This window comes from Anastrepha ludens, chromosome 6 (assembly GCF_028408465.1).
Source record: "Anastrepha ludens isolate Willacy chromosome 6, idAnaLude1.1, whole genome shotgun sequence".
Lineage (NCBI taxonomy): Eukaryota > Metazoa > Arthropoda > Insecta > Diptera > Tephritidae > Anastrepha > Anastrepha ludens.
In genome coordinates this window covers 35,111,379-35,137,624 of record NC_071502.1, presented here as the reverse complement: position 1 = coordinate 35,137,624, position 26,246 = coordinate 35,111,379, and the positions used below count along the sequence as shown (strand labels likewise).

Here is a 26,246-nt window from a genome sequence, read left to right as displayed (position 1 = left end):
GCTGTATGTATTTAAATTGGGAGCAAGGGTACAGTGCACAGAGAGAAACGTAAGTCGAATTACATATATGTAGAAAATTTGAGTTTACGATAACGATGATTTCTTGCAACTTAACAAATATATGACATTTCCTCTCTAAATCAATTTAATGTTTATACGTATATGTATGTATCGTATGTATATTATGTAGAATTACGAACTAATACATACATATATGTAAAATTATAGCGAAATATTCAGCAAATGGCTTCTTTTGTTATACATTTTTCATATGGCGAGGTTAATGGGTACGAAAAATTCATTTTCGATTTTTCTTTTGGTAAATATTAACGTTCACTTCAATACGAGGCGTATTTATTGAAGGTGGTGACACTAGACCAACAACAATGTTGTGTACGTTTGATTGTCACGACAAGGTATTGGCGAAGTAGAAAACAAAAAATTAATTCGCCTTGTTTTATTCTGACAGCTACATGGACACAGCGAAAGAAAAAACAAATCAGCTGATTTACCAGCACCACCTTTAATAGATTCGCCTTGCTTAAATATTATAAATTATAAATAAAAATGTAACGAACCAAAAATTAACCGAACGATGCTTGGTATTACCACTCTATTGAAATGTAACGATAGTTGAATATTTTTATAAGGTGTTAGATGGTCAATTATAATATAGGGTGTTTTTTTAGAGGTTAGGTTTTCAAGATGAAATAAAACGTATGTAATTTAATGTTATGGCCAAGAATTTAGCTTTATTATAAAGATAAGTGTTTGCCATTATGTTTTAAAAATGATTTCGGGCAAGTGGCCGCCGCGGCTGGCTCGAATAAATTCCAGCCGAGAGGCCCAATTTTCGACCACTTTTTGCAGCAATTCGGGCCGTATGTCAGCAATAATGCGCCGAATATTCTCTTCCAAGACGTTAATCGTCTCGGGCTTATCTGCGTAGACAAGCGACTTCACATAGCCCCACAAGAAATAGTCCAGCGGTGTTATATCGCACGATCTTGAAGGCCACGCCACAGATCCACGGCGCGAGATAATGCGCTCACCAAAAGTTTCCTTCAATAAATCGATTGTTGCGTTGGCTGTATGGCATGTAGCGCCGTCTTGTTGGAACCAAAGGTCGTCCACATCAACATCGTCCAATTCAGGCACGAAAAAGTCATTAATCATGGCTCTATAGCGCTCTCCATTGACTGTAACATTATGGCCGGCTTCATTTTTAAAGAAATACACCAAACAGTGACTTTTTGAGGATGTAACGGTGTCTCAGCAATGGCTTGTGGATTATGTTCACTCCAAATGCGACAATTTTGCTTATTGACATACCCATTCAACCAAAAGTGAGCTTCATCGCTGAACAAAATTTTCTTGTGAAAATCGGGATCGGTGGCCATCTCGTTTTGGGCCCAAATTTGCACGATTTGCAAACGTTGTTCAGGTGTAAGTCTATTCATTATGAAATGGCAAACCAAACTGAGCATAAATCAAGTGACAGCTGTCAAAAAGACCATCTACGAAAAAAGTAGTGCCAACTTGAAAACCTAACCTCTAAAAAAAGCACCCTTTACGTTCACACATAAGTAGATGATCTACTTTTTCGTGCTTAACTCCCAATCCGTAATTAAAAAGCACGATGTCTAAACTTTCGATTACTGCCACGATATATTTGAATGGGGGGCGGAGGGGAAGGGGGTGTGGCACCACCCACCACGCCCATTAGAAAGAGCAAGGTCCCACTATTATAACTGTGAAAATCCCAACTTCCTAGGTTCCCTATAAAACCCCCAGGAGAAGTTTAAAAATTAGCTTTTTTATGACCGCGTTTGCAGTCTGTACTGAAATACAGTTGAAGAGAAGTGTATACAGCAATAGTCCACCCAGAAAGCATTTAACTTAGGTTTTATAATTCATAGCACTTATGAAAATGTTGTTTTATCGTAAAATTTATAAGTGCCGCTGGCGAAAATTTGGGCTAAAATTTGTCCCATTTTGCACTATTTCACTATTTATAAAAATTTTTTTTGTAACATGTATGTATGTATGTATATTTGAAAACAAAAAAGCACCGCAGGCGAAAATTTAGACTAAAAATCGCGCGTTTTTTATTCCAAATTTTCAGTATTTTTAAAAATATTTTTTTTTGTAACATGTATGCATATTCGAAGTCAGAAAAGCGTCCCTATAAATAATAGAAATAATAATAAAAAAATTTTTCCTTTTTGGTCGACTGAGTTTTCTTATCTCGCTTTGTTCTTCTCTCTCTCATCGTTCGTTTGACAGTTCGCTTCTCACATTTATTCTGCACGGTATTACAAACTTTAGAAAAACATTTGTAATACTAGAATTTTAATAGAATTTGGAGTATTATTTAGTAAAAATAGCTTTAAATAGAATCTTCATTTAATAAAGAGTGTTTATAAGTGAATATTGTTACTTTTCTGCGTTTGCACTGAAGTGAAATAAGCGTCTGTAATAGGGCATTTTTCAAGCTTATGCAAAAAAGAAGTATTTTAACGGTAAATATTGCTATTAATTCTTAACTGTAATTTATAAAAAGTACTATAAATTAAAATACTGATATAGTGACTACATTTGCGTGTTATAATTTTTATATTCGGTCCACGCACTTAAACATTATAAACAACTTAATCGTAATAGAAATGAAAGCCAACCCAGCGAGATTTCCCATACAAAATTTCTCTCCCAAAATCTGAGATTATAAAATAATCTTAGATAATAACCATCCTTTTTGACATACAACCCTGTGGTTTCTGTGTAATAGATCATCATTTTTACGCGCGTAAAGAAGAACTGGCGGCCGCTGTAGCCGAATGGTTGGTGCGTGATTACCATTCGGAATTCACAGAGAGAACGTCGGTTCGAATCTCGGTGAAACCAAAATTAATAAAAACATTTTTCTAATAGCGGTCACCTCTCGGCAGGCAATGGCAAACCTCCGAGTGTATTTCTGCCATGAAAGCTCCTCATAAAAATATCTGCCGTTTGGAGTCGGCTTGAAACTGTCGGTCCCTCCATTTGTGGAACAACATCAAGACGCACACCACGAATAGGAGGAGGAGCTCAGCCAAACACCCAAAAAGGGTATACGCGCCAATTATATATATATGTAAAGAAAAACTTCAAAGTAAAAACTAAATAAAATGGATGGATGAAAACAGGTTTGTAGACATAATTTTAGTTAAATGCTTGTTAAATATTACTAATTATGTATTCATATAACAAAAAAAAACTTGTGTCCAAACACTTTGTCCTTGTATTACTTATTATAAAATGTAATATCGAATTTCGAATGCGTGTTGCTGGCATACTTTTTTGAAACCTCAGTAAACGTCGTTTACGGATTTTCTCTAAAATTAGCTAATCCTTCTCCTTGTCTTTTTTCACATCGTTAATAATAATTAAACAAACCAAAAACACCGAAATATTCCACCAAAATAATTTATATGAAGAAAAACCTTTCATAACAGTATTTACAGCTGATTTTCAATTTTTGAGGTAATCTGCCATATGTGAACGGGTAGATTATTTTTTTGGATTTATTGCTAGTTACTGCATATGTGACCGTACTTTTGTAGTACGTTTATATATGCAGATTACACCGCCTTTTCGAGCTTAATTCCTTAATCCGTGATTAAAAAAGCCCTACAAAATCCCATCCTCGGTAGTCCTCAAGTTAATAATAATCGTTAACTTTCCGCATGTAACTCTTTGTTTGTGATTACATTCCATTTCACCATTTATCAATAGGTTTTGTGAAACAGACGAGAAATGTCAAAAAAGTAAACAAATATAAAGGCCTGTTATTTTTTATTATAAAATTATAATAACGAATTTTGCACGAAGAACAGAGATGCAGAGCTGACGATTCACATACAACTTTCAAAACACTCGACGACAATTAAATTACACTTACCAAAGACAATATTTATGATCTTTAATAAATTTTTTTAAATTGCACATTTCTGCTCTCAGGCATGGATTGCATTAACCTAACTCAACTTTGCATTGTTGTTTCGATTTTACTGTCTAAAATTTCTCTCTGATTTTTGCTTCAATCTATACAAATCTGTACAAATAATACATAGCACTGGCAGCACAATGGACCCTATAAGTGAGATCTTTTTACAGATCAGCCACCACTACCAAACCTAACCTATTCAATCTTGTATTCTTTAATTGTATTCTACAACCAACAACAATGTAAATAATTTTCGTCTCCCTTCTCTCACAAGTTACGAGTTTCTTCAACTAAAATAGCCCTGTATTATTATTAGAAGGCCATTGCGCACTGCGACCAGAGTTGATCTATTGTGCAAGACCTATTTTTGTAACCCTAGAGTTTAAGGCTTTTTATAAATTTTAGCACTATTGTGGGTTTGTTGTTCCAAAGATTACATGGAGATACTACGATACCACCAAGGTGGTGAAGTCTTTGTCTGCCCAGCGCAGGACATTCACAAAGCACATGTTCTGAGCTTTCTATATCCATTTCGCAAAAGCGGCAGACATTGGTCTCTGATAGACCAATGTTATTTAAATGATACCTCAGGCTGCAGTGACCTGTGAGGTATCCTGTTAAAAGACGCAGATCTACTCTGTTTAGTGAGAGTAGCTTGTCTGATATTCCTTTGTTGGGACTAAGAAATTGTTTGGCTTGACGCTGACCGGCACAATTTAGCCAGTGTGCAGCAAATTTCCTTTCTTCCCATTTCCTGAGGAATTCATTAATGTGGCTTTTCGTGAGTCCACAGAAAGGCTCAGGACCAGTAAGTTGCATATTTGCTCCTTGTTTTGCGAGGTCGTCAGCCATTTCATTCCCCTCATGCCCTTCATGTCCCGGAATCCAGACTACATTTACTGTGTTGAGGTTTCCTAACATGTTGAGAAGGTTTAGGCAATCATTTACCAATTTAGAGGTGATAGTTGTTGATAGAAGGGCTTTTAGAGCCGCTTGACTATCTGAGAGTATGTAGATGTGAGTACCTCTCATTTTCCTGCGAAGGCATTCTCTCACACATATTTCAATGGCATGTATTTCTGCCTGGAAAATTGTTGGGTAGAGTCCCATCGGAATCGATTTTTTAAATTTAGGCCCATTGATTCCTGCCCCTGTTCTACCATCTTCCAGCTTGGACCCATCAGTGAACCATAATTGAGATCCAGGCTTGAAATTGATAGAATTAGTTCTCCAAGTTGTTCGTTCATTAATAATAATTCGGAAGTTTCTGTAGAGAATGGGTTTGGGAGATATTGTATCCACCCTGTGTAGTATAGGAGTGTGTAGAAAGTCTTCTAAGATCTTTAGATGTCCTCTCATATCTCCACTTTTAAGATCGGCGTTGCCTTTTAGTCTTAAGGCACTCAATCTTGCTTCTTTTTCAATTAAGATGGGAAGCGGTGGTATACCTAGGAGCACGCCCAAAGCTTCAGTTGGGCATGTTTTCATTGCTCCTGTTATACCGATGCAGATGAGGCGGTACAATTTGTTAAGATCGCTTGCCGCCTTTCGTTGCTTAACTTTGGGCCACCATGCTATGGAAGCATAAGTGACTATAGGCTTAACAACAGTAGTGAATGTCCAGTAGGTCATTCTGGGGCTGAGCCCCCATGTTTTACCAAAAAGCCTTGTGCAGGCATAGAATGCCCTTGTGGCTTTTACAGTAACTTTCTCAAGATGCGAGTTCCAGGTAAGCGCTTTGTCAAGGTTGATACCAAGGTAGTTCGCCTCTGTGGAGAGTTGTAGAGTCGATCCATTCAGGACAGGACATTTGATGTTGATATTCCTTTTCCTGGTGAACGGCACTAGCGCAGTTTTAGATGGGTTGATAGAGAGCCCTTTGTCAGTGCACCATTTGTTTATTATGTTAAGGGCTTGTTGCATGCGGTTAGAGATGGTCTCTTCATGCCAGCCCATTATATATACTACCAGGTCATCAGCATAGCCCTGGGTGTGGAATCCTAGCCCTGTATGAACGGAGTCAATTGAAAAAAGTATGCTTTAAATCCTGCTTGTATCTCGCTTGCGAGCAAAAAAAGCATAAAACCAGTGAGCGACTCAGGCAGGTGAGGTCGCCTGTTAAATAAAGTACTTGTCAAAATTATATTAAAATAACTTGGCAGCATTGAAAATACGATTTGTATGGTTGTGCGCTTGTGAACAACATTGGAATTTTTGAAAGTTTTTCTTAAGATATTTGACCGCATCTGAGTGTTTTATATAAAGAACTACTATATGATATTTGCTAATGTTTTAAATAATAAGATGAAGAAAATTAATAGCAAAACCCAAGTTTTAGGAGTTGTGTATCGTAACGAAAAGTTGTATGGAATCACAACAGCATAATGGATGAGCGTCAACAACCGGTTCGAAACAATCCGAAGGGGGATGTTAATAACTCGAACATCTCAGGTAAACTTGCCCTATTTCAACTATATTGAATGGTTTGAGATATACTTTTATAGAGTCCGCTAAAAATGGAAATAAAAGTTCAAATGTATAATTTTTACAGCCAACGAGATTCATCGTATAGCAGCAAAACCTCATCAAGTAATAACTAAAATTGCCAAAATATCTTACACAAGCACTGTAAAAGCAGCGAAAAAAGATCACGCATCAAAACAATCAACACAATTTCAGCAATTGGAAGACAATTCAACAACAATTGAGTTAAGAAAAACAAACACCATTCAACATTCTCAAAATGAGTTTGCGGAGAAGAAGGAAGAGCGTGAGAAAGAATTCACCGACCTTAAATTATATATAAATGAAATAGCAAAAAACAAAACAACTTTTGATGATAAAGAGAAAGGTTCACACAAAGACAACACAACACTGGTTGACAATGAGGATAATAGTAAAAAAACTGCGCTCACATTTCGTAGGTGTAAAACTGAAATACTTGGAAGCAAACTTAGGTCACATTCAGAAGGCCGTGTAAAAACAAGTGTAGGTGCTAAAGCAAGATCAAAGTCAAGTCAGCCACCAGAAGCGAAATCGTCTGAATCTCTGCATACTACTCCCAGAAATACTAAGCGTAAGTCTTACAACGTTGAAGAAGCCCGAAAATTTTTAGAAAAACAAAAGTATCAAAGACGGTTTCAGTCCGCAGCTTCTACATTGAAACTCAGCAATGAAAAAACTGCTTTAGAAAAAGAGCAAATCAGAAAGAGACTTGAAGACCTTCGTAAGAATTCTAGAGCAATCATTACTAAAAATGTTAATAAAAAGAAATTTTCCTCTGCAAAAAATATTGAAACAATTAGTAAACCTAAAATCTGTACAGAAACAGCAAACAAAGAAAAGACTGATTGTATCTTAAACAAACCCATTGGAAATATAGCGAGCGGTGGCAGAAAAACTTTAAAAGGTTTTGCTGATGTTTATGACAATAATAAAACCACACAAGTTGTAATCGATGATCCGACGTCAACATTTACAGATTATAAAATAAAAAATGCGTCTGTAAGTATTATTATTTTAAGTTCCTGACATATCAAATAATATTCATCAGGTTTACATTGTCATATGTACTTACACATAATACCGTTACATCGAAATAGCTAGTTTAGAATTTCTGATTCTGTAGAGAATACAAATCATTATTGCATAAGACAACTACAGTTTAGTAAGCCTATTTGCATCAACATTTTATTCAAAAACAAAGAGGTACACCAAATTTCTTATTAATTAACAAAAAATGCAAGATTCTTATATCATCTTTTAATTTAATTTCCTAGCAGATATTTGGACATTTAACTTAGTTGCCTAACCTCGACTGATCAATTTTTATGTTAAAATGTGCAACCTAGTTCTGAAATATTTTTAAGAAACTTGAAGTGTTATATATTCACGGGTATTTCTGGCAGATTTTTAGTACACAATTAATTTTATTCGGTCAAGAACTGTCACTTCAGAAACATACCTAAAAAGGTGTTTTCCTTGTAACAGCATAAAACTTTCCCTCAACATTTTTGGAATATGCTGCTGAGGTAACAATCCTTGATCGGGTATAAGTCACGGGAGGTAAGCCCGAATGAAGAAGGAATGTTCAAAAAAAGTAACAGCGTCTTTCGTCAAAGGTGAACAACCTTAATATGGGCTTAGAAAACATTGAAAAAAAGAATTGACGTAAGAAAGAATAATTACGTCTATATTCTTAAAATATTTTTAAAATTAATATGAAAAATATAGGGAAATTCCAATTACATTGTTCGATATGATTTTTTAATTGACTGATAGCTTATATTAAATAATTTTTTTTTTTTTTTTTAGCAAAAAGATGAAACTAAAGTTGAAAGCACTGACCCAACAAAAGATCCGAAAGCAAATGAGCAAATAAAAGGAGAAACGCCAAATTCTCTGTATCCGAGCAAAAAACGAATTGGGCTATTACGAAAAAAGAAAACTAAAGACCACTCGTTCAGCGCCATTAAAGAATTTAGCTACGATAAGGAAAATATTGCACTGGAGATGATGACGCCGAAATTTCAGTCGGACGCTGGTCGGTTCTACGATACCGCGCTGAACCGGTGTGATGCCTCGGGCCAAGGACCATCTCCTCAGCAAGCTGATTCAACGCCGAAATTTCCTCAATCTGTTTCTGATGATAAGCACACTGCGACAGGGCTGATAAATTCACAAGAAAACCTAGTAGAAACCACATATCGCAACCCCATATCTGCTAGAAATACCTTAGAATGCGGGCATTCAGATGAGCTGAAAAATATTGAGATATCAAAAGGCAATGCTTCTGAACCTATCAATATAAGTTGTAATGAATCACAATCTAAACTAGAGAACATACCACAGAGTGATCTTCCATGTTGGCTGAAACAAAGTGCAGTGCAAATTTATCCATACAATTTCATAATGGCTGTCAGACGCAAACTCGAAGCACTGGCTGATGTAAAACAGTCTACGCATAAAACTACATCTACTAAAGATTTGCCCTTATCCAAATCGGAAAGTGGGGCAACGTTTGTTAACAGTGAACCAATTGAAGAATCTTTAAAAAAAACATGTGATTCAGAAAGTAAAAAATCAGTGCTTGAGAAATCATTCGTAACCCATACAATAGAAACAGAAAAAGGAGTTGGTCAAAAATTAATAAAGCCTAGAAGTTACACCACTCAATCTCAATCTGAATTAAACTCTAATCTTAGTTCAATATCAATACAGCTAAAGCCATCTTCAAATACTGTTTCGGAAACTACATCCAAAAAATCAGAAAGTATCCCGTTAACAAATCAGAAATCAAAAGCTAACTCACTAGCATCAGAAGATGACACTACGATTTCCAGTTCAATATTTAATAGCCCACAAAGAAATGTTCGCCACATAAATGCAAATATTGATGGAAACAAACAGGACGAAACTATGGGGGCAATCAGTCCGCTGTCTCTAGAACGCGTAGAAAATCTAATAATTACCTCAAACAAGAAACTTAAAAAGGCAATTGCAGCGAGACATGTGAATACGCATCGAGGCGGTATACTAGAAAATCTGGTACATAAAAACAACCTAACGCACGAAATCGATTTTAATAAACTTCTAGATGACTTCAATCGTAGTTTATCACAAGTAATTGAAGTAAATGATCGGCTAAAAACGACTATTGATAAATCGCAAGACATTTGTGCTAGAGAACATAATTTAAAACGTCCCGAACGCAGTGTTCCAAAAGAATCTGATGAATATACAGAAGACTTTGAAAAAAATTCTAGTCAAAGATCTCAGAACGCCAACTCAGATTTGTACAATGAAAAAGACGGAAATAACGCATATTTTAAGAAACGAAATAAAATTCATAAAAATGAAACCGTTGAATCACAACAATCTCATTCTGGCACCGATGGATTAAAAGAAGGAAGTTCCTCTAAACATTTGAACCAAATTAGTCGATCTTGTACCAATTCTAGTTTAAGATCTTTTAATTCGAATAAATCGAGTGAATTTTCACAAAAAAACCGATGCCCCATGACCGAGGTAGTTTCGCAACAAGACTTAAGTAAACCTTTTCACAAAATCGAAGAAGTAAAGGCAGATTTTAAGCAAGCCATTTTAAGTTCACAACAAATTAGACGTCGCGAAGACTACCAGTGGGAATCTAAAATATTTTCTTCTAAAATGGGCAGTAAAACCTTAACAATGGAAGAGCAAGAAAAGTCTGAACAATCAGAATTACGATTGTCGTTAGATAAGTCACCAGATCCCGCAAACGTCGTTTGGCAAAATGAAAATGAGAATTCTGATAGTGTAACGGAAGACATTCAAAGCGAATGTAAAAGCGGAATTGAACAAGAAGTTGAAAGTTCCAAATTACAAAGGAAAATATCTACCACAGCATTGCGAGATCGCATCAATGCCTACAATCAACACATGACATCCAAATACGCAACTGCAAGCCAGAAAATTCTGGAAATGTTTGACCATTCCAGTTTGGGAATTTCCTTGGGTTCCACAAACAACGACAGTTTATCTGATTCAACGTGTAGCTACTCGAATGTCGGTCTGGTAAGTATTTCGTATTCAAATGTATCGAAATGATATTTATTTGATTTATTTTTAGTATGAAAAATTAATACGAAACGAAACAACAAAATCAGAACATTTGACGGCCTTATTAAAAATGCGACAAAAGGCTTTGTTTGATCGTACTAAAGGACAAATTGCATGGTTGGAAGTGCAGAAAGAGCGTTGCAAAGCTAAAGGATTACTTTTACAAATTTCCGTAATTAAAAAAAAACAACGTGGAATTTTAATGAAAATGGAAAAAAAGCGTGAGGAAATTAAAAGGTAAATGATAACGTATAACATATATTTTAGCTTTAACGCAACTATAAAATTATTATGATTATATAATAACTGTATCATAGCGGTGGTAGTACACAATATAATTTTATTATCGCGAACAAAAATGTTCACCGGATTGGTTGTTCACTGTCGTTCCCACGACAGTCGGTTCTACGTAACTGGAACGACCCGGATTTATATCCGGCCAAGGACTGTCACTTCAACAGAATTCCCCGTACTTGTTAGGGGATGTTTATGGTGCTACAACAACAACAACAACAATAAAATACAAGTTTTCGGAATCGTTTTATTTATATAAAAAATTATTACTTACTACTATATTAGTAACAATGAGCTGACAATATGCGCGTGCGTCATATCAGCGGAACTCCAGTTCAGATAAATGGGCTGGATGTAATGCAATCTGTCACCTGCTCAGACCTGCCACCCGCGAGATCAGTAATTGAAAAAGATGAAGGTGGAGCGACTCATAGATATTAATCGCAGCTTTTGCCCAGTGTTACGTTCTAGTTTGTGTGCTTGATTGACGCATGCGCGTTAAAGCTTTGGTGCAGATTGCCTCTGCCGATTTTGCCCCTACAGAGACTTCTTGTCCAATGTTTAAGAATTTGAACGGGCGGTGAGTCAAGCTTCCTTGTGTAACATCTCCACAAAATGATAACAATAAGAAATGTTGCGCATACCAAGAAAGTTTCTGTAACGATAAAAATGATGAATCCTTTCATTAATGCACCTCAAATACTTAACGTTTAACATCGTGATGGAGACATATTACGGATAGACTCTCATCACATTACTGGCAGTGCTTGCGCCGTGATCGTTTTTGGTGATGGTTCTAGAACACTTGCTTTCCGATCCTGACTTTCGGAATTTAGTTGAATAAAATAGGTGCCATTTAGGGCATATGATGGGTTGTTAGTTGGTGGAAGTTAACGCTTGGAAATTTGTCAGAAATATTGTATTGCTATTAATTGGTTTACGGTCGCCGTAACCGAATGGCTTGGTGCATGACTACCATTCGGAATTCCGTGCATGTAATAGGAAATAATAGAAACAGTTTTTTCTAATAGCAGTCGCCCCTCGGCAGGCAACGGCAAACCCCCTAGTGTATTTCAGCCATGAAAAAGCTCCTCATAAAATAGCATTTGCCATTCGAAGTCGGCTTAAATCTGTAGGTCCCTCCATTCGTGAATCAACATCAAGACTCACTCCACAAATAGGAGGAGGAGCTCGACCAAACACCCAAAAAAAGGGTTCAACTAGTGTGCCGTTCCGTTAAATCTACTGGCAACTAGAGTTTCCATCTTGCGGCAATCATGGTAAGCAACCGTTCTCTTCCAGTTGAAAAGAGGTGATAAATATATATGAACAGATATGATGAGTATATGAATCGATAAGTATCCACTCCTTTATCAGGTCGTAAATTTCCGCTTGTTTGACGTCCATTCTGTTAAACCTTAGGTCTAAATACTTTCCTCTATAGATAACGACGCGTCTCACTAGCAGATTATATTTATCTGTTTTTACCATTGAGAGAATGTAGAGTAACAGCATGACATTTATATATATATTCTGATACGGTAATGCTCCTATCTCTAAAAACATCTGGTTGACGATATTTGGTCAATTCGCGTACCCGGTAGTACCAGTGATAATTATCACAATTTATCAGATTTTGCCTCACGGCAAAGATTTGCAAGAGAAACCAAAACCCGAGAGCGTAACAACGTGAGAGAGTTGCAAATTTTCGCTGGAAAAATTTTTACCAGCAACAATTTGTCAGTTAGAAATAAGCCAGCTGATCAAAAGCAACTGGCTGTAATTTAGGCAATTCAAAAGATTGTAATTTAGCGTTGGAAAAAACAAACATAAAGAATTTAAACATAGAAGAATAAATAATTTTAATGTGGACTGTACGGAATATGCCTTGAGAACACACTTTGCCCAGTCGTTTTGAATTTTCCATTTTTTTTTTTCGCTATTTTACTATCAAACTTGCCATTTTTTATCGGTTTTCTGTTTGTTTAAAATTTTGAATATTTTTCTCTTTGATTGAGATCAGATGGTAATTTGGCAGAATTTTGCTGCTGGAAAAAGTGAGTGAATGCACCTATTAGGAAGTGCGTTTTTTTTAAATAAAAATCTCCGCTTCAATGAATTCACACGGTCCACTACTTCGTTGATATTTTTTTTTAACTTCTTTAGTGGCTGTGATTAGCTTCTCGTTGGCCTTGTACTAATGAATTTTATTCAAAAACGTCTCCAATGGGCTAAACTGCACAAATTAGGCCAAAGAAAAAAGTATTCAAGAAAAGTAATATATTATTTTCGGATGATTCCAAAATTAACTCTTATGGTTTATACGGAATGTCGTACTTTAGAAGAAGATAAGGCAGGGAGTGTCTTATGACTTGGGGATGTTTTTCCTATAATGGTGTTGGACAACTGGTCTTGATAGATGGGCATGTAAACGGAACTGAATTCCACAAGCTCCTACAGAAAAACCTGATCACCTCAAGTGAAGAAAATTTTTCCAATATAAATAACGTCATCTCTCAGGATATCTCTACACTAAGTAAGTACAATTTTTTTCTATTGCATAACCATAATGATACTTCTTCTTGTGTTGTTAGAAGACAAATGTCAGCACGGCTATGTTCTTCTTTCTTTAATTTCTTAATATTTTTTTAGGTCCGGCAGGGTCCGGCACTGAAGTGTAACCAATTAAAAAGGCCATAAATTTAGTTTGAAAAATCACTTTTATTCAATTCAAAGTAAAAAATATGTGAAAATAATACAAAATTAAGAATGAATTTACTTTTGCTCGATATGACCACCTTTTGCGTTGACTATGGCCTTGAGACGGTCCAGAAACGAATCGCAAACTGCCCGAATGTAACTTGCAGGTATTTTGGCCCACTCGCGGACAATGGCTTTTTCAGCCTCTCGAGACTGGTGAATCTTTTAGTTCGGACATTGCTCTCCAAAATGGCTCAAAGAGAATAATCCATCGGTTCCGCGTCTGGTGAATTTGAGAGCCAATGTGTGAACGTTGTGAAGTTCGGAATATTGTTTTTTAACCATTCTTGAATCACTTGAGCTTTGTGAGACAGTCCTGTTGAAACGTACATGGTCTGCCACGGACTTCATTTGTCATTTGTCTACCAACGACTTCAAAGCAACCTCCAGAATACTTTCATACAATATTTCGCGTTTACCTTAACGCCAGGCTCGATGAAAACGATTGGAGAGCACCCATCTGCGGTTACAGCGCTCCAAACCATTACCAGTGGCGGGTGTTGTCTCCTGATGTCCAAGCGATGACTCAAATTCTAGTATTAACGGTCTGTCAAATAAACTCTATCGTTTTGGGAGTTTAGGAATTGCTCAATTTGAAAAATTTTCTCGCCAGAAAACACAATGTTCGGAAATTGACCGCCTTCGGCCAAGCGAAGCAACTCCTTCGCTTTCTCAAGTCTGAGTTGTTGTTGCTTTGGTGTGAAATCATTCGCCGTTTGGATCTTGTAAGGCTTGACTTTGAGATCATTTTTCAGTTTGCGGCGGATGCTACGGTCAGCTATTTTCAGTTGTTTCGTCATTTTAATGGCACTTCGACGGGGATTTCACTCAAATCGCTTCTTCATGTTTTGAACCATTTCACGTGACATTGCAGTCTTTCGATGACCACCTCCATGACGTTGCGCGATGCTATTAGTATCATTGTAACGAATAATGGTGCGATAAACAAACACTTAATTTACTTTAAGGTGCTTGTGATTTTCCAGCCAAATATAATGCAATCACACTATTACGTTTGAAATCCATTACTGATTTTCTTTTTTCGTGTTTACTCTCAGCAAAATGCTTCCGCGCGCTTGTAAACAATACTCTGGGCTGTCATTTAGTCAACTAGTCAGACAGTGCACGTGCTTCAGCTGCACGAGCGGTCTGAAGTAGGTTACACTTCGAGGGCCGGACCTTGTAGAGGGACCTACAGTTTTAAGCCGACTCCGAACGGTAGATATTTTTTATGAGAAGCTTTTTCATGGCAGAAATACACTCGGAGGTTCGCCATTGTCTGCCGAGGGGCGACCGCTATTAGAAAAAATGTTTCCTTCATTTTGGTCTTTCACTGAGATTTGAACCCACGGTCTCTCTGAATTCCGAATGATAATCACGCACCAACCCATTCGGCTACGGCGGCCGATATATACACCCAACTCTTTTTACACGATTTTCTAATAAATTTTTAAACATGAAATTTTTTTTATTGCACGAACTTCAAAACAAAAAATGTTTTTCTAAGCAAAACATAATTCCTAAAAGAATGCCTTATTAAGTAAACATTTTTCGTGTAAGATTAAGTAAAGGTACATACATATGTATATATGTTCCTCACATCCTATGCAAGAAGTACATTTTAGAACTAACCAAGTCTGACTGTGCATTATCGATTCTGCGTAAGTAGGTGTTTAACCTACAATATCCAGGACGTAACTGGGCCAAAGTTGCGCGGCTCTCGCGAAATAGCTGAAGCTCTTCATCTGCAAAATAAGTGGAGGTTGGACTCCGATCACGGCATTTAGTGTCGGGAATTTAAGAAGGTGGCAAGAGTCTCCCTATGGATGTCGTTTAATGTCGCAAAATTATTCATACAATTTTGTTTTTGAATCATTTTTTTACTGAGTAAAATAAATAATTTTGGCGGCCGCCGTATCCGAATGGGTTGGTGCGCGACTACCATTTCACTAGAAAGTTTGCTATCACCTGCCGAGGGGCAAACGCTATTGAAAAAATAAAAAAAATTTTTCTACTGTTGTACTATTGTATTGTGGTGCTGGGGTTGCAAGCTGATCTTCCAGACAGGTATCTAATTATACTGGATAGGGATAGCATTTCCTCTGTGTGGGGTGTTAAGGTTATACCGCCTGTGCTCGGTCGTCAGAGCTCATTTGCTCAGACTTGAAGGTGAGGTCGACAGTTAGATGGGGTAGGCTGTAATTCGCATCACCACCCCATTTTGCCATGCTGCTTCAACGGCACAGCAAAGTGGACCGGGTTTTTGTTAATAATAAGCCAAATATAAATACCTACATACATACAGTAGCGGCCACTGAAATGCGAACCCTCAAAAATTCACACAATTTTTATTGCATTTTTGCACATCTGAACCTATATCGAAATGAATTTTTAGAATGGAGAGGTAAATTTTAATATAAAATTTAACAAAATATCGAGTGTTTAGTGGAAATTATAGTTTTTTTGTCAAACGAGCTGTTAATAGCTTTATATATTTTATTTTTTTAATTTTAATAAAAAAGCCCAGGATATTCCACCGTTTGTGAGATCAAAATGTATTTTAACGTAAAACTATTGTTCAGACTATCGTTATTATGGCAGCTTCTAGTTTTTTATGATTTCTATCTTATTTTTTAAATTGTGTTGAATCATTTCCGTTTTGAATCGACGGTTTCATAATTCTTTTAGTGTATTTCGTTTTCATTTTAGTTTTATGTTGTCTTGGAAGTATAAGGTTGTCAAAAAAGTCTTGCGGTATTTTTATTGAATTTTCAATTGTTCCTAAAATTGGTTATAATAATGCGATTTAAGTCAAATATGCGCCGTTTTGTGCGATGACGAGTTCCCAACGAGATGCCAACTTCATAATGCCCCTCTTATAGAAGCTCGCTTCCCTATTGTCAAAAAACTCGGAGAGCCAATTTTCACAGGACTCTCTTGTGGACAACTTCCGACTACCAAGCTCGTTCGCCATGGACAGAAATAGGTAGCAATCACTTGGTGCGAGATACGGACTATACGGTGGATGCAAAAGAACCTCCCATCCGAGCTCCCGGAGCTTCTGGCGCGTCACCAAAGATGTGTGTGGCCTGGCGTTGTCCTGATGGGAGACAATTCAGCCTCTGTTGATCAAAGATGGCCTCTTCTACATGAGTGCTGCATTCAAGCGGTCCAGTTGTTGGCAGTACAGGTCCGAATTGAGCGTTTGACCATAGGGGAGCAGCTCATAGTGGATGATTCCCTGCCAATCCCACCAAACACACAGAAGAACCTTCCTGGCCGTCAATCCAGGCTTGGCCACCGTCTGGGCAGCTTCACCGCTTTTCGACCACGACCGTTTGCGCTTCACGTTGTCGTAAGTGAACCACTTTTCATCGCCAGTCACCATCCGCTTCAAAAACGGGTCGATTTTGTTGCGAATCAGAAGCGATTCGCATGCATCCATACGGGCAAAAATGTTGTTTTGCGTCAAGTCGTGTGGCACCCATACATCGAGCTTCTTTTTGAATCCAAGCTTCTTCAAATGGTTTATAACGGTTTGATGACTCATGCCCAGCTCTTGGCCGATGCTATGGCTGCTACTATGCCGGTCTCTTTCGATCAATTCAGCGATTTTATTGCAATTTTCGACGACAGGCCTTCCGGACCGTGGCGCATCTTCGATCACCTCTGCACCAGAACGAAAACGTTCAAACCATCGTTGTGCGGTGGAAATGGAAACTGTATCGGGTCCATAAACTGCACAAATTTTATTGGCAGCATGAGATGAATTTTTGCCTTTATCGTAGTAGTACTGTAAAACATGCCGTATTTTCTCTTTATTTTGCTCCATGTTTGCTACGCTATAACTCACGAACGACGAAAAGCAAACAACAATTAATCAAATACGTGTTAGAACGTAAAAAGAGCTTTCCAAAAAGCTCTAGCGTGAACCGATGCGACGAATACAACTAGAACTACGCGCTTGCAAAGACAAGCTTGCGGAAATACCGCAAGACTTTTTGGCCAACCTTATATATTAATTTCAGCGGAATTTTCTTGGTATTTCTTTTTTTTAATTCGTTGCAGTTTCTATAGATAGATTGTCTCGTATGTATGTATATGAAGTTTTTTATTTTTATTATACCCGGTAGATCTACGCGACCTTCTAATAGGGGATCCATTTGGGATTAAATAGCTTTCAATTAAATTTATTTTTTTAGTTTGAGTAAAAATTACAACTTTACAAAATCTAACTTTAGCACTAATTGGCTGTAGTTTTCGTGACGTAAAGTTCAAATTTTAGTTTTATCATATTCACTCATTTTTTATGGTCCATCATTTTCTACTTTTTTCACAATATATCAATCGCACATTCAAGTAATGACAAATAAAGTTAACCCTACTAAATGCCGTCAAAATTCATATGTAATTGAACGCTACTCAGGTGTCCGGATTTCGGTGTCCGCTCTGTATAACCATTGTACTACGTTGTTCAGTAAGTATTGTGGTTCGATAAGAAAAACACAATTTCGTGGTCTGATATACTATACACTTTATTATTCAGTATAGTCGCTCTGAACATCAGTACACTCGTTCCAATTTATGAATTCCTTCCCTAAAGTGAAAATCTGGAGGGGCTGCAAAATGAGTTTCCACAGCTTTGATGAAAAACCCTTTCCGCGCACGAATTTTTTTAGGTCTGAAAATAGGTGGAGCCGAAGAACCAGGCTCCCTCCACTCTTTAGCCTTTGAAAGACCCAAGTCTCTTCCATAGTGCTGAATCGATGCACAAAATCCACTTTATCTTTTCGAAAACGTTCTAAATGTTGCTGAGAAAGTCGGTTTCGAATGCGTTTTTGGTCCATTGTTAACGAATGCGGCACCCATTGAGCACAAAACATTCAGAAACTCAATACTTCAGTCAAAATATTGCTTACACTGCCCAATGAGATGCCTGCGGCTTCTATTAAATCTATTTCAGTCACTGGACGATTTTCTCATTTTTCTACGATTTCTGGTGTTGTTGCGAATTTTGGACGTCCTTGACGTGGATCGTCTTCAAGGCTTGTACGGCCACGTTTAAATTCAACAACCCATCTGAATTGATGGCGAAAAGTTCTTATAAACTTTCAACATTCGTTCATATACATATATAATATACTATATAATACTGTGACACGTCGATACCAAATGGCTGGTAAACAAAGAATGAATTGAAACTTCCCGTACGTTCATATGAAGAGTGTACCAACTTAACAAAAAAATGTAGGCTAGTAGCAACGCCCTCGATTGTCGAACCGCAAAACCCATTGAACAACCTCGTATAACCTATTCGTTGAAAATTTGTAAACAGAAATTACGTTTGGAATTTACGCGAGTACCGTCAGCATATTAATACAGCAGACTGTTAAAAACATTTTCGTCTCACAGAGATATTATTTTATTTTTCTCTTGACTATATATAGTGCATGTGTACTATGAACATATGTATCTATGTATATGTGTGTAACTCGCCATGTGAACAAATCCTCCAGATCCATTCATAAATTGGGTAGCGAAATGGAGCACTTTTTTTTGTTTACATTTCCTTCTATGCTAATGTATGTATGCATTCTTTTAATAGGTTCGGAGATATTCGGCTCGATGTTTCGTTTCTGATTACTCCAATCGTTCAAAACGTTTGGACAATATTACTCAGCATGAGATGTGCTGTGTGTGAGTTGCGCAAGGGAAGCGAATCTGTTTAGTTGGCTTAGCATTGTATTTGTAATGCTTTCCGGCAGCTGAGAAAAATATCAATAATAGTAAATATTCTTACGTATTTAGTTTGCGCGTGCTTGTTTTTCTCTGTGGTCAATTAATTTTTGTTCAGGTAGTGCATTCCGCAAAAGCAGTGTCTTCGATAAACGGTTTAGGCGGTTAAAGCAATTTTTTTCTACAACGTCATATAAGGAATGGCGAATGCTCGAAGTCAGCATGAGTTTCAACGATCTACACAATTTACTATAAATAAGTTGTTTCCAGTCAAAGTATAAATCGCGTTGTAAACTTTTCTGTGTATGGAGTACATTCGTATTTATGTACATATGTATGTACCAATAAATTCATTTGCCCTAATACGAAAATAACCTTTTCTGTATAAAAATTTAAACCATAAATGTGCAAAAGATAAATCTAGCCAGCAATATCCAATATACGTTTCTTAATAATCTGAAAACCAAATTTTAAATAATATAACAGTATGTAAATTTAACAGGTTTTATAGATAATCTTTATATGCAAATATTTTCACTGTAGAGTAAATCGATTTCATATTCATAAATTCAAAACTTACCGTATGTTGAGTTGAAAATGAATGGAATGCTTTGTTCATTTGATCTACACGTATGTTTTTGGTATGAGTAAACTTATATGTACACAAGTGACGGTATTGGAATTTAAATTGTTATTAATACTCGGCGACACTAAATACTCGTATCGTAGAGAACAGACAGTTGAATATTTCAGCAATTAGCAATGCCTAATGTGTATAAGTATTTTGTTGACATTTCGCAAAATTGAATCGTTATTTAAAAATACCTGTGGTGAATACTTATTATAAAATAAATGTAATCTTAAACAAGCTTTAATGCTCTACATACACACATACATACACGTACATAACATTATATAATATATAGTTATAGAGAGGGAAAGGCACGTTTCTTTGAGAATATTTTAAAACATTGAAATGACGTCCGTTATGTGTCAGAAATTTAGCTTATTGCTGGCCCGATAAAACTCATTCACTTGAGTGGCTTTATTAACAAACAAAACTATCGCATTTGGGGCTTGGAATATCCACACGTCAATTACTGCCAATCGTACATTCAATTCTTTGCCTTTCTAAAGTTTTTGAAAATCGAAAAATCAGCCGAAACAGTAACGTCGTTAAGCTGCCTCGACTATTTGTTGAGGGCGCCGTTTAAGTTAAATGTTACCCCAATCATCCAGCGGTGATTGAAATATGAAATTGAACCTGCCATTGATGCCATAAGTGCAGAAACTCGCGAAAATATACTGAGAAATTGGGTGGACAAAGTGGGGTACTGTAATGCTAGCCGTAGAAGTCATTTTAATGAAGATTTACTCCTTCCAATCTAAGCCATAAAATCATTGAAAACTATTCATGCACTTTTTATTTATTTACATTACATTTACATAAAAAAAATGTTCAAACACTCTTTGAACCACCCTGTAGTTTCTTATCGGTCGCTCATAATATAATGATAAAATTCCATCTTAAAAATTCTTACTTACACATGTGTGTATATGTTATACATGTGAACAAACAGTAGGGTTATCCTTATTTGTTTTGTTTTTAATATCAAAATGCGTATGTGTGTATGTATGTAAATGCGCCTTCGCATTTATTCATTTATGTTACCAAAATACATTCTCGGAAATTAAAGTCGCCTTTACAGTGCTCAATGGAGACTCATTAATCCGAATAAAGTTCAAAAATATTATCTATATACATCCATATATTACGAATGACTGTAATTACAAATTTTATCTATCGGCTTTCTGTGCATAACTTTAAAAACACTCCTACTAAAGAAAAAGCAATAACGCGCTTCAGTTAAACGAAAGCTGCAGTCAATAAGTTATGCAAACCCATCATAAAATGTCTGAAGTTGGATTCTAAGTGCCTCTATTTAAATTTTAGCCGCTTAAGTTAAACTAGTAGATATATAATATTTTACTTAAGCATAATGTAATAGGACTATGAATAAGTTCGTGCGGTTTTACAACAGATGGCGTAACTTGATTATTATTCCATCGATCCACATTTCCAAACATTCATTGGAGAGCTACTGTCGTAAGGCACAAACGTCAGTATAAGTTTTTTATTTGAAGCGTAAACAACAATATTTTTACCACACTTGAAAATGTCGAATTTCGTGCCAAATAATGTGTTTTTGCGGGGAATTCTTCTTCATTATTTTAATATGAAGAAAAAAGCAGCCGAAAGTCATCGTATCTTGGTGGAAGTTTATGGTGAGCATGCTCTATCTGAGCGAACGTGCCAGAAGTGGTTTGCACGCTTTAAAAGTGGTGATTTTGGCTTGGAAGACGAAGAACGCGAGGGTGCGCCGCCAAAGTTCATGGATACCGAATTGGAGGAATTGCTCGATCAAGATCCGGCTCAAACGCAAGAAGAGGTTGCAAAAACTTTGGGAGTTGATCAATCAACCATTTCCAAACGTTTAAAAGCCATGGGAATGATCCGAAAGGTAGGCCATTGGGTGCCGTATGAATTGAAGCCAAGAGACGTTGAACGCCGTTTTATGGCATGCGAACAACTGCTTCAACGGCACAAAAGAAAGGGTTTTTTGCATCGAATTGTGACTGGCGATGAAAAGTGGGTCCATTACGACAATCCAAAACGTCGGGCAACGTATGGATACCCTGGCCATGCTTCAACATCGACGTCGGCGCAGAATATTCATGGCCTGAAGGTTATGCTGTGTATCTGGTGGGACCAGCTGGGTGTTGTGTATTATGAGCTACTGATACCGAATGAAACGATTACGGGGGATGTCTACCGACGACAATTGATGCGTTTGAGCCGAGCACTGCGAGAAAAACGGCCGCAATACGCCGATAGACACGACAAAGTTATTTTGCAACATGACAATGCTCGGCCACATGTTGCACAAGTGGTCAAAACATACTTAGAAACGCTCAAATGGGATGTCCTACCCCACCCGCCGTATAGTCCAGACCTTGCGCCATCCGATTACTATCTCTTCCGATCGATGCAACATGGCCTGGCTGACCAGCACTTCCGTAATTACGATGAAGTCAAAAAATGGATCGATTCGTGGATTGCGGCAAAACCGACCGAATTTTTCACAAAGGGAATCCGTGAATTGCCAGAAAGATGGGAAAAAGTAGTAGTAAGCGATGGACAATATTTTGAATATTAAATTTGTAACCATTTTACGTCAATAAAGTTTCAAATTTCGAAAAAAAACCGCACGAACTTATTCATAGTCCTATTAGTAAACGAGGGAATTATGTATATAATCTTAAGTTCGAGTCTAAATGTTAGAATACCCCTAACAAATATAAATACGCATGCTTATATGTATTTAAAAGTTGATTTAATGTGAACTTTTTAATTTAGGCTACTACAATCAACTACCACAACAACCTCAACAGAGTCGTCGTCGGCTAATCGTGCAGCGAAAGAATGCGTGTCTTCACCAAAAGAGTCAGATAAGAGTGTAGTTTCTCAGAAATCTATTTCGAAAATTAGTCACAAAATTACGCAATTGTGTCGTAATGAGAACCTGCCTTCTTCATTAGTTTCACTCCCACAAGTTGCATTAGTGAGCTCTATTTCCAAATATGCTCGTGGCAGTTCACAATCAAAAATTGACTTCGAAACGACTCGCTCAGTACCCGTGGTGCGTGCAAATTACGGCCTTGAATCATCCCGTTCCCTTGAAGAGCTTTTACAGAAACGTGAATTAGATTTACGACGGCGTCGCGAACATGTGGAGCGACTGATGCAGTGGCACCGCCGACTGGACCAGGAAGAAGCTGATGTTCTACAAATGGAGAATGCACTACTTACTTACAGCACACACAAAAGCCAATATAAACCTGTTAACCCTGGCGAGGGAGAGAAAGAGCGCCTAAACCACGCAGGCGTGGTTCCCTTAAAAAATATTAGTACTCATAAAAAATCTCAACGTCGTTTAAAGGAAATAGAAGATAGTTTAAGAGAACTAAATAGCATTTCCAGTGCGCATACGACAGCGGGAAGTAACGAGGAGAGTAGAGAAGATAGTAAATCTAGCGCTGTTGATTGCGTCCGAACTACTGGCATTAAGTTAAATAAACTGTGGCGTCGTCTGACCTCTCAGCAGATCGAAAAATATGAACCTAACAAACATTATCAGCTTTCGAAGCCTGATTTGGAACGTCTTTATGAAGCAGCAAAACTAGCAGTGCTTGAAGATTTTGCGCGGAATGAAGGTCGTTTGGCAGCTGAACTTTTAGAGAAAAGTATATCGACTTTGAGTAACAACATATCACAGACATCTTTACAAAAACAGCCTGAGCCCATTTCAGTTCCACCATTAAATTTATGTACCAGTTCGGAACCGTCTGATAAAGAAAAGGATTCTTGGGAAGAGACATCTACCCACTCATTACTTGAAAACTACAGTCCCTGCACTGCAGCAAAAAACTTCCAATTTTTCGCAACTGGTTCGAGTGCAGCCATTTTGTGCTCTACCTTTATACCATCTTCGTTTGAAGCCAATATATTGTTAACAAAAACCAAATCGGAATTGAATTTACATCCAAGTATGAGAAATTCTTCGCCGCGTATAGCCAACGATGTTGGCTTAATGCGCAGTCTTTCTGACACTGTATTATATGATAAATATCGTTCGCCAAAGGGCAGAAAAATAGAAATATTGAATACATATAAAAATAACCCTGCAGTAAATGTCAAGCGTTCTATGTTGAATACTGAAACTAATCTAAAATTACCACATCCATCTAGTACATCACAACAAATATCGTTTGAGCAAGCAAATGACAGCTCAAGTACTGGCACAGAGCACATTACTGTAGCATCTAGCCTGCAGACGGAAAGGCTACCAGATAAAACCACCCCAGTTAAAGAAACCGCGGAGATTGAAAACTGTTCAGTTTCCACTGAAACATTATTTCATACAGCAAATGAGGAGCTAAAAACTACTGCTGATAAACAGGAAATTCAGAGTTGTTCGGAGCATATTTCGTCATGTATTCAGTCTTCCTGTAGCTCTGAAATTAGTAATACCGACATTCCCCAGGAAAGTTCGAACTGCATAATTTCAACAGTTTCGTGGCCAGAGCAAATTCAAAATGTTAGCAATAACTCAGTGAATGATACGAATGAATCGTTTAACTCAAAAACATTTGTAAGTCAACCTAAGTTAATTCAATCTGAAGAGACTGCTACTGAAAATCAGGTTTTAAATACATACGAAGAGGATTTTGAAAGCACCAGCGAGTTAACGCAATTAGATGATTTATCATTACCGCATTTTGAAAGCATTGTAGAAATATCTCTTGCCGATAATAATGGCAATGAAGAAGTGGGTGAAAATGAAATTCACATCGATATCGAAAATAAAGACCCAGACATAGATAAGCCAATTTGTTCTGGAGCTTCAGAAAAAGTGGGAAAAACGCAACCAATATCAACCAATCCTGAAGCTACACCAGTCCCGCCACCACCGCCGTCACCGTGCTCAACAGATAACGCACGTTTACAATCAGCAGTACAAAGTATAAGCAATCTGAACGTTTCCATGTCTGTCAACACTGTACAACTTATGCCCGACATAATAAATGAACTGGAAATCCGTCGTTGCCAACAAATTATAATCGAGAACGAGGTAGACTGTCTTAACCTTATTATAGTTCTGTAATATTTATTGTTTTTCTAATTAAATAACAGCAATTGAAGCAATTCGATAATCCTTCAGCTGCTGGGCCGTACATGTACGTCCGTGAAATACCAAATAAGCCTCCTCCGCCGTACGTACCTCCTGCTCACGGGAGTCCTATGACAACTATATTTCCATCAGAAGAACGAATTAGAGAAATTTGCTATCGACGCACACACGAATTATACTGCGAACTCTTAAAGACTGGTATTTGATTGCTTAATTGAATATTAGAAATATTACTTGAAATTAATGTTTGATTTTTATTTTAGACTATATTAGCGAAACTGGAGATAAAATACCTTTAGTAATGGACGAAAAAATAACAAATATCTACGAGCGTATAATACTCGATATCTGTCGTGAATATCTAGATGAGCACAGGGAGGTCCTAATGCAAGGGGACCCAATAAATTTCCACACTCAGCTAGCATTCTTTAATCCACCCAATCGGTTACGTTGCATCCAAGAATCGGTATACAAAGAAGTGCGACGATGTCTGGCTATGGATAAAACTTCGAAACGACGTACTCCAATATATTCAGTATATGGTCAAAGGGCCAAGCGCGATCATATCGGAAAAATTATAATACAGGAAATGTATGACGAAGACGATAAATGGTGTAACTTCCATCGCGAAGAAAATGAAGTAGTGGAACTAATTATTTACGAAATGTTAACGAAATTCTTATATGATCTAGCTGAGGAGGTTCTTCTTGAGGAAGGAGGCTCTGTTGAAATCCCAAACCGAGATAATAAAGATGAAAGTGATGAAAATATAAATTTAAGTTCCTGTGAAGCAGAATCAAAACTACCGATTGGCGATGTATAATCAGTATCCAAAGCAGACATATCAGCTGGTGAAAAACCTTAACTAATAATTCCACTTCTGAAATGGTATCTGATATTATAATAAATTTTCTACGGTTAACTAGAATTATGTACTTATTTAAAGAAGTACTTCATTTTATATCGGAACCTATGATTTAATTGCATCATATATGTATACGGACGCAGCACAGTAATCCGTTTTGTACAAATTTTTATCATAATAAATAATTACAAAGAATTTATTAAGACAGTGTACTTAATACTTAAGTTTGTTCATAGTATATTACAATTAGTGT

General features: G+C 37.0%; 1 protein-coding gene and 1 long non-coding RNA gene across 2 annotated transcripts; one reads left to right on the top strand and one right to left on the bottom strand.

The window, feature by feature from the left end:
- Positions 1–6,149: 6,149 nt before the first annotated feature.
- LOC128865690 (uncharacterized) lies at positions 6,150–26,203 on the top strand. Its single transcript, XM_054105958.1, has 7 exons — positions 6,150–6,436; positions 6,537–7,489; positions 8,300–10,540; positions 10,596–10,822; positions 22,794–25,068; positions 25,131–25,326; positions 25,392–26,203. The coding sequence occupies exons 1-7, from the start codon at positions 6,370–6,372 to the stop codon at positions 25,949–25,951; spliced, it is 6,519 nt and encodes a 2,172-aa protein (XP_053961933.1). The 5' UTR covers positions 6,150–6,369; the 3' UTR covers positions 25,952–26,203.
- Positions 10,859–20,893, bottom strand: LOC128865691 (uncharacterized). Its single transcript, XR_008454890.1, has 3 exons — positions 19,956–20,893; positions 11,154–11,534; positions 10,859–11,080 (listed from the first exon to the last, which is right to left on the bottom strand). It is a non-coding gene; the product is annotated as an uncharacterized LOC128865691 (long non-coding RNA).
- Positions 26,204–26,246: the final 43 nt, after the last annotated feature.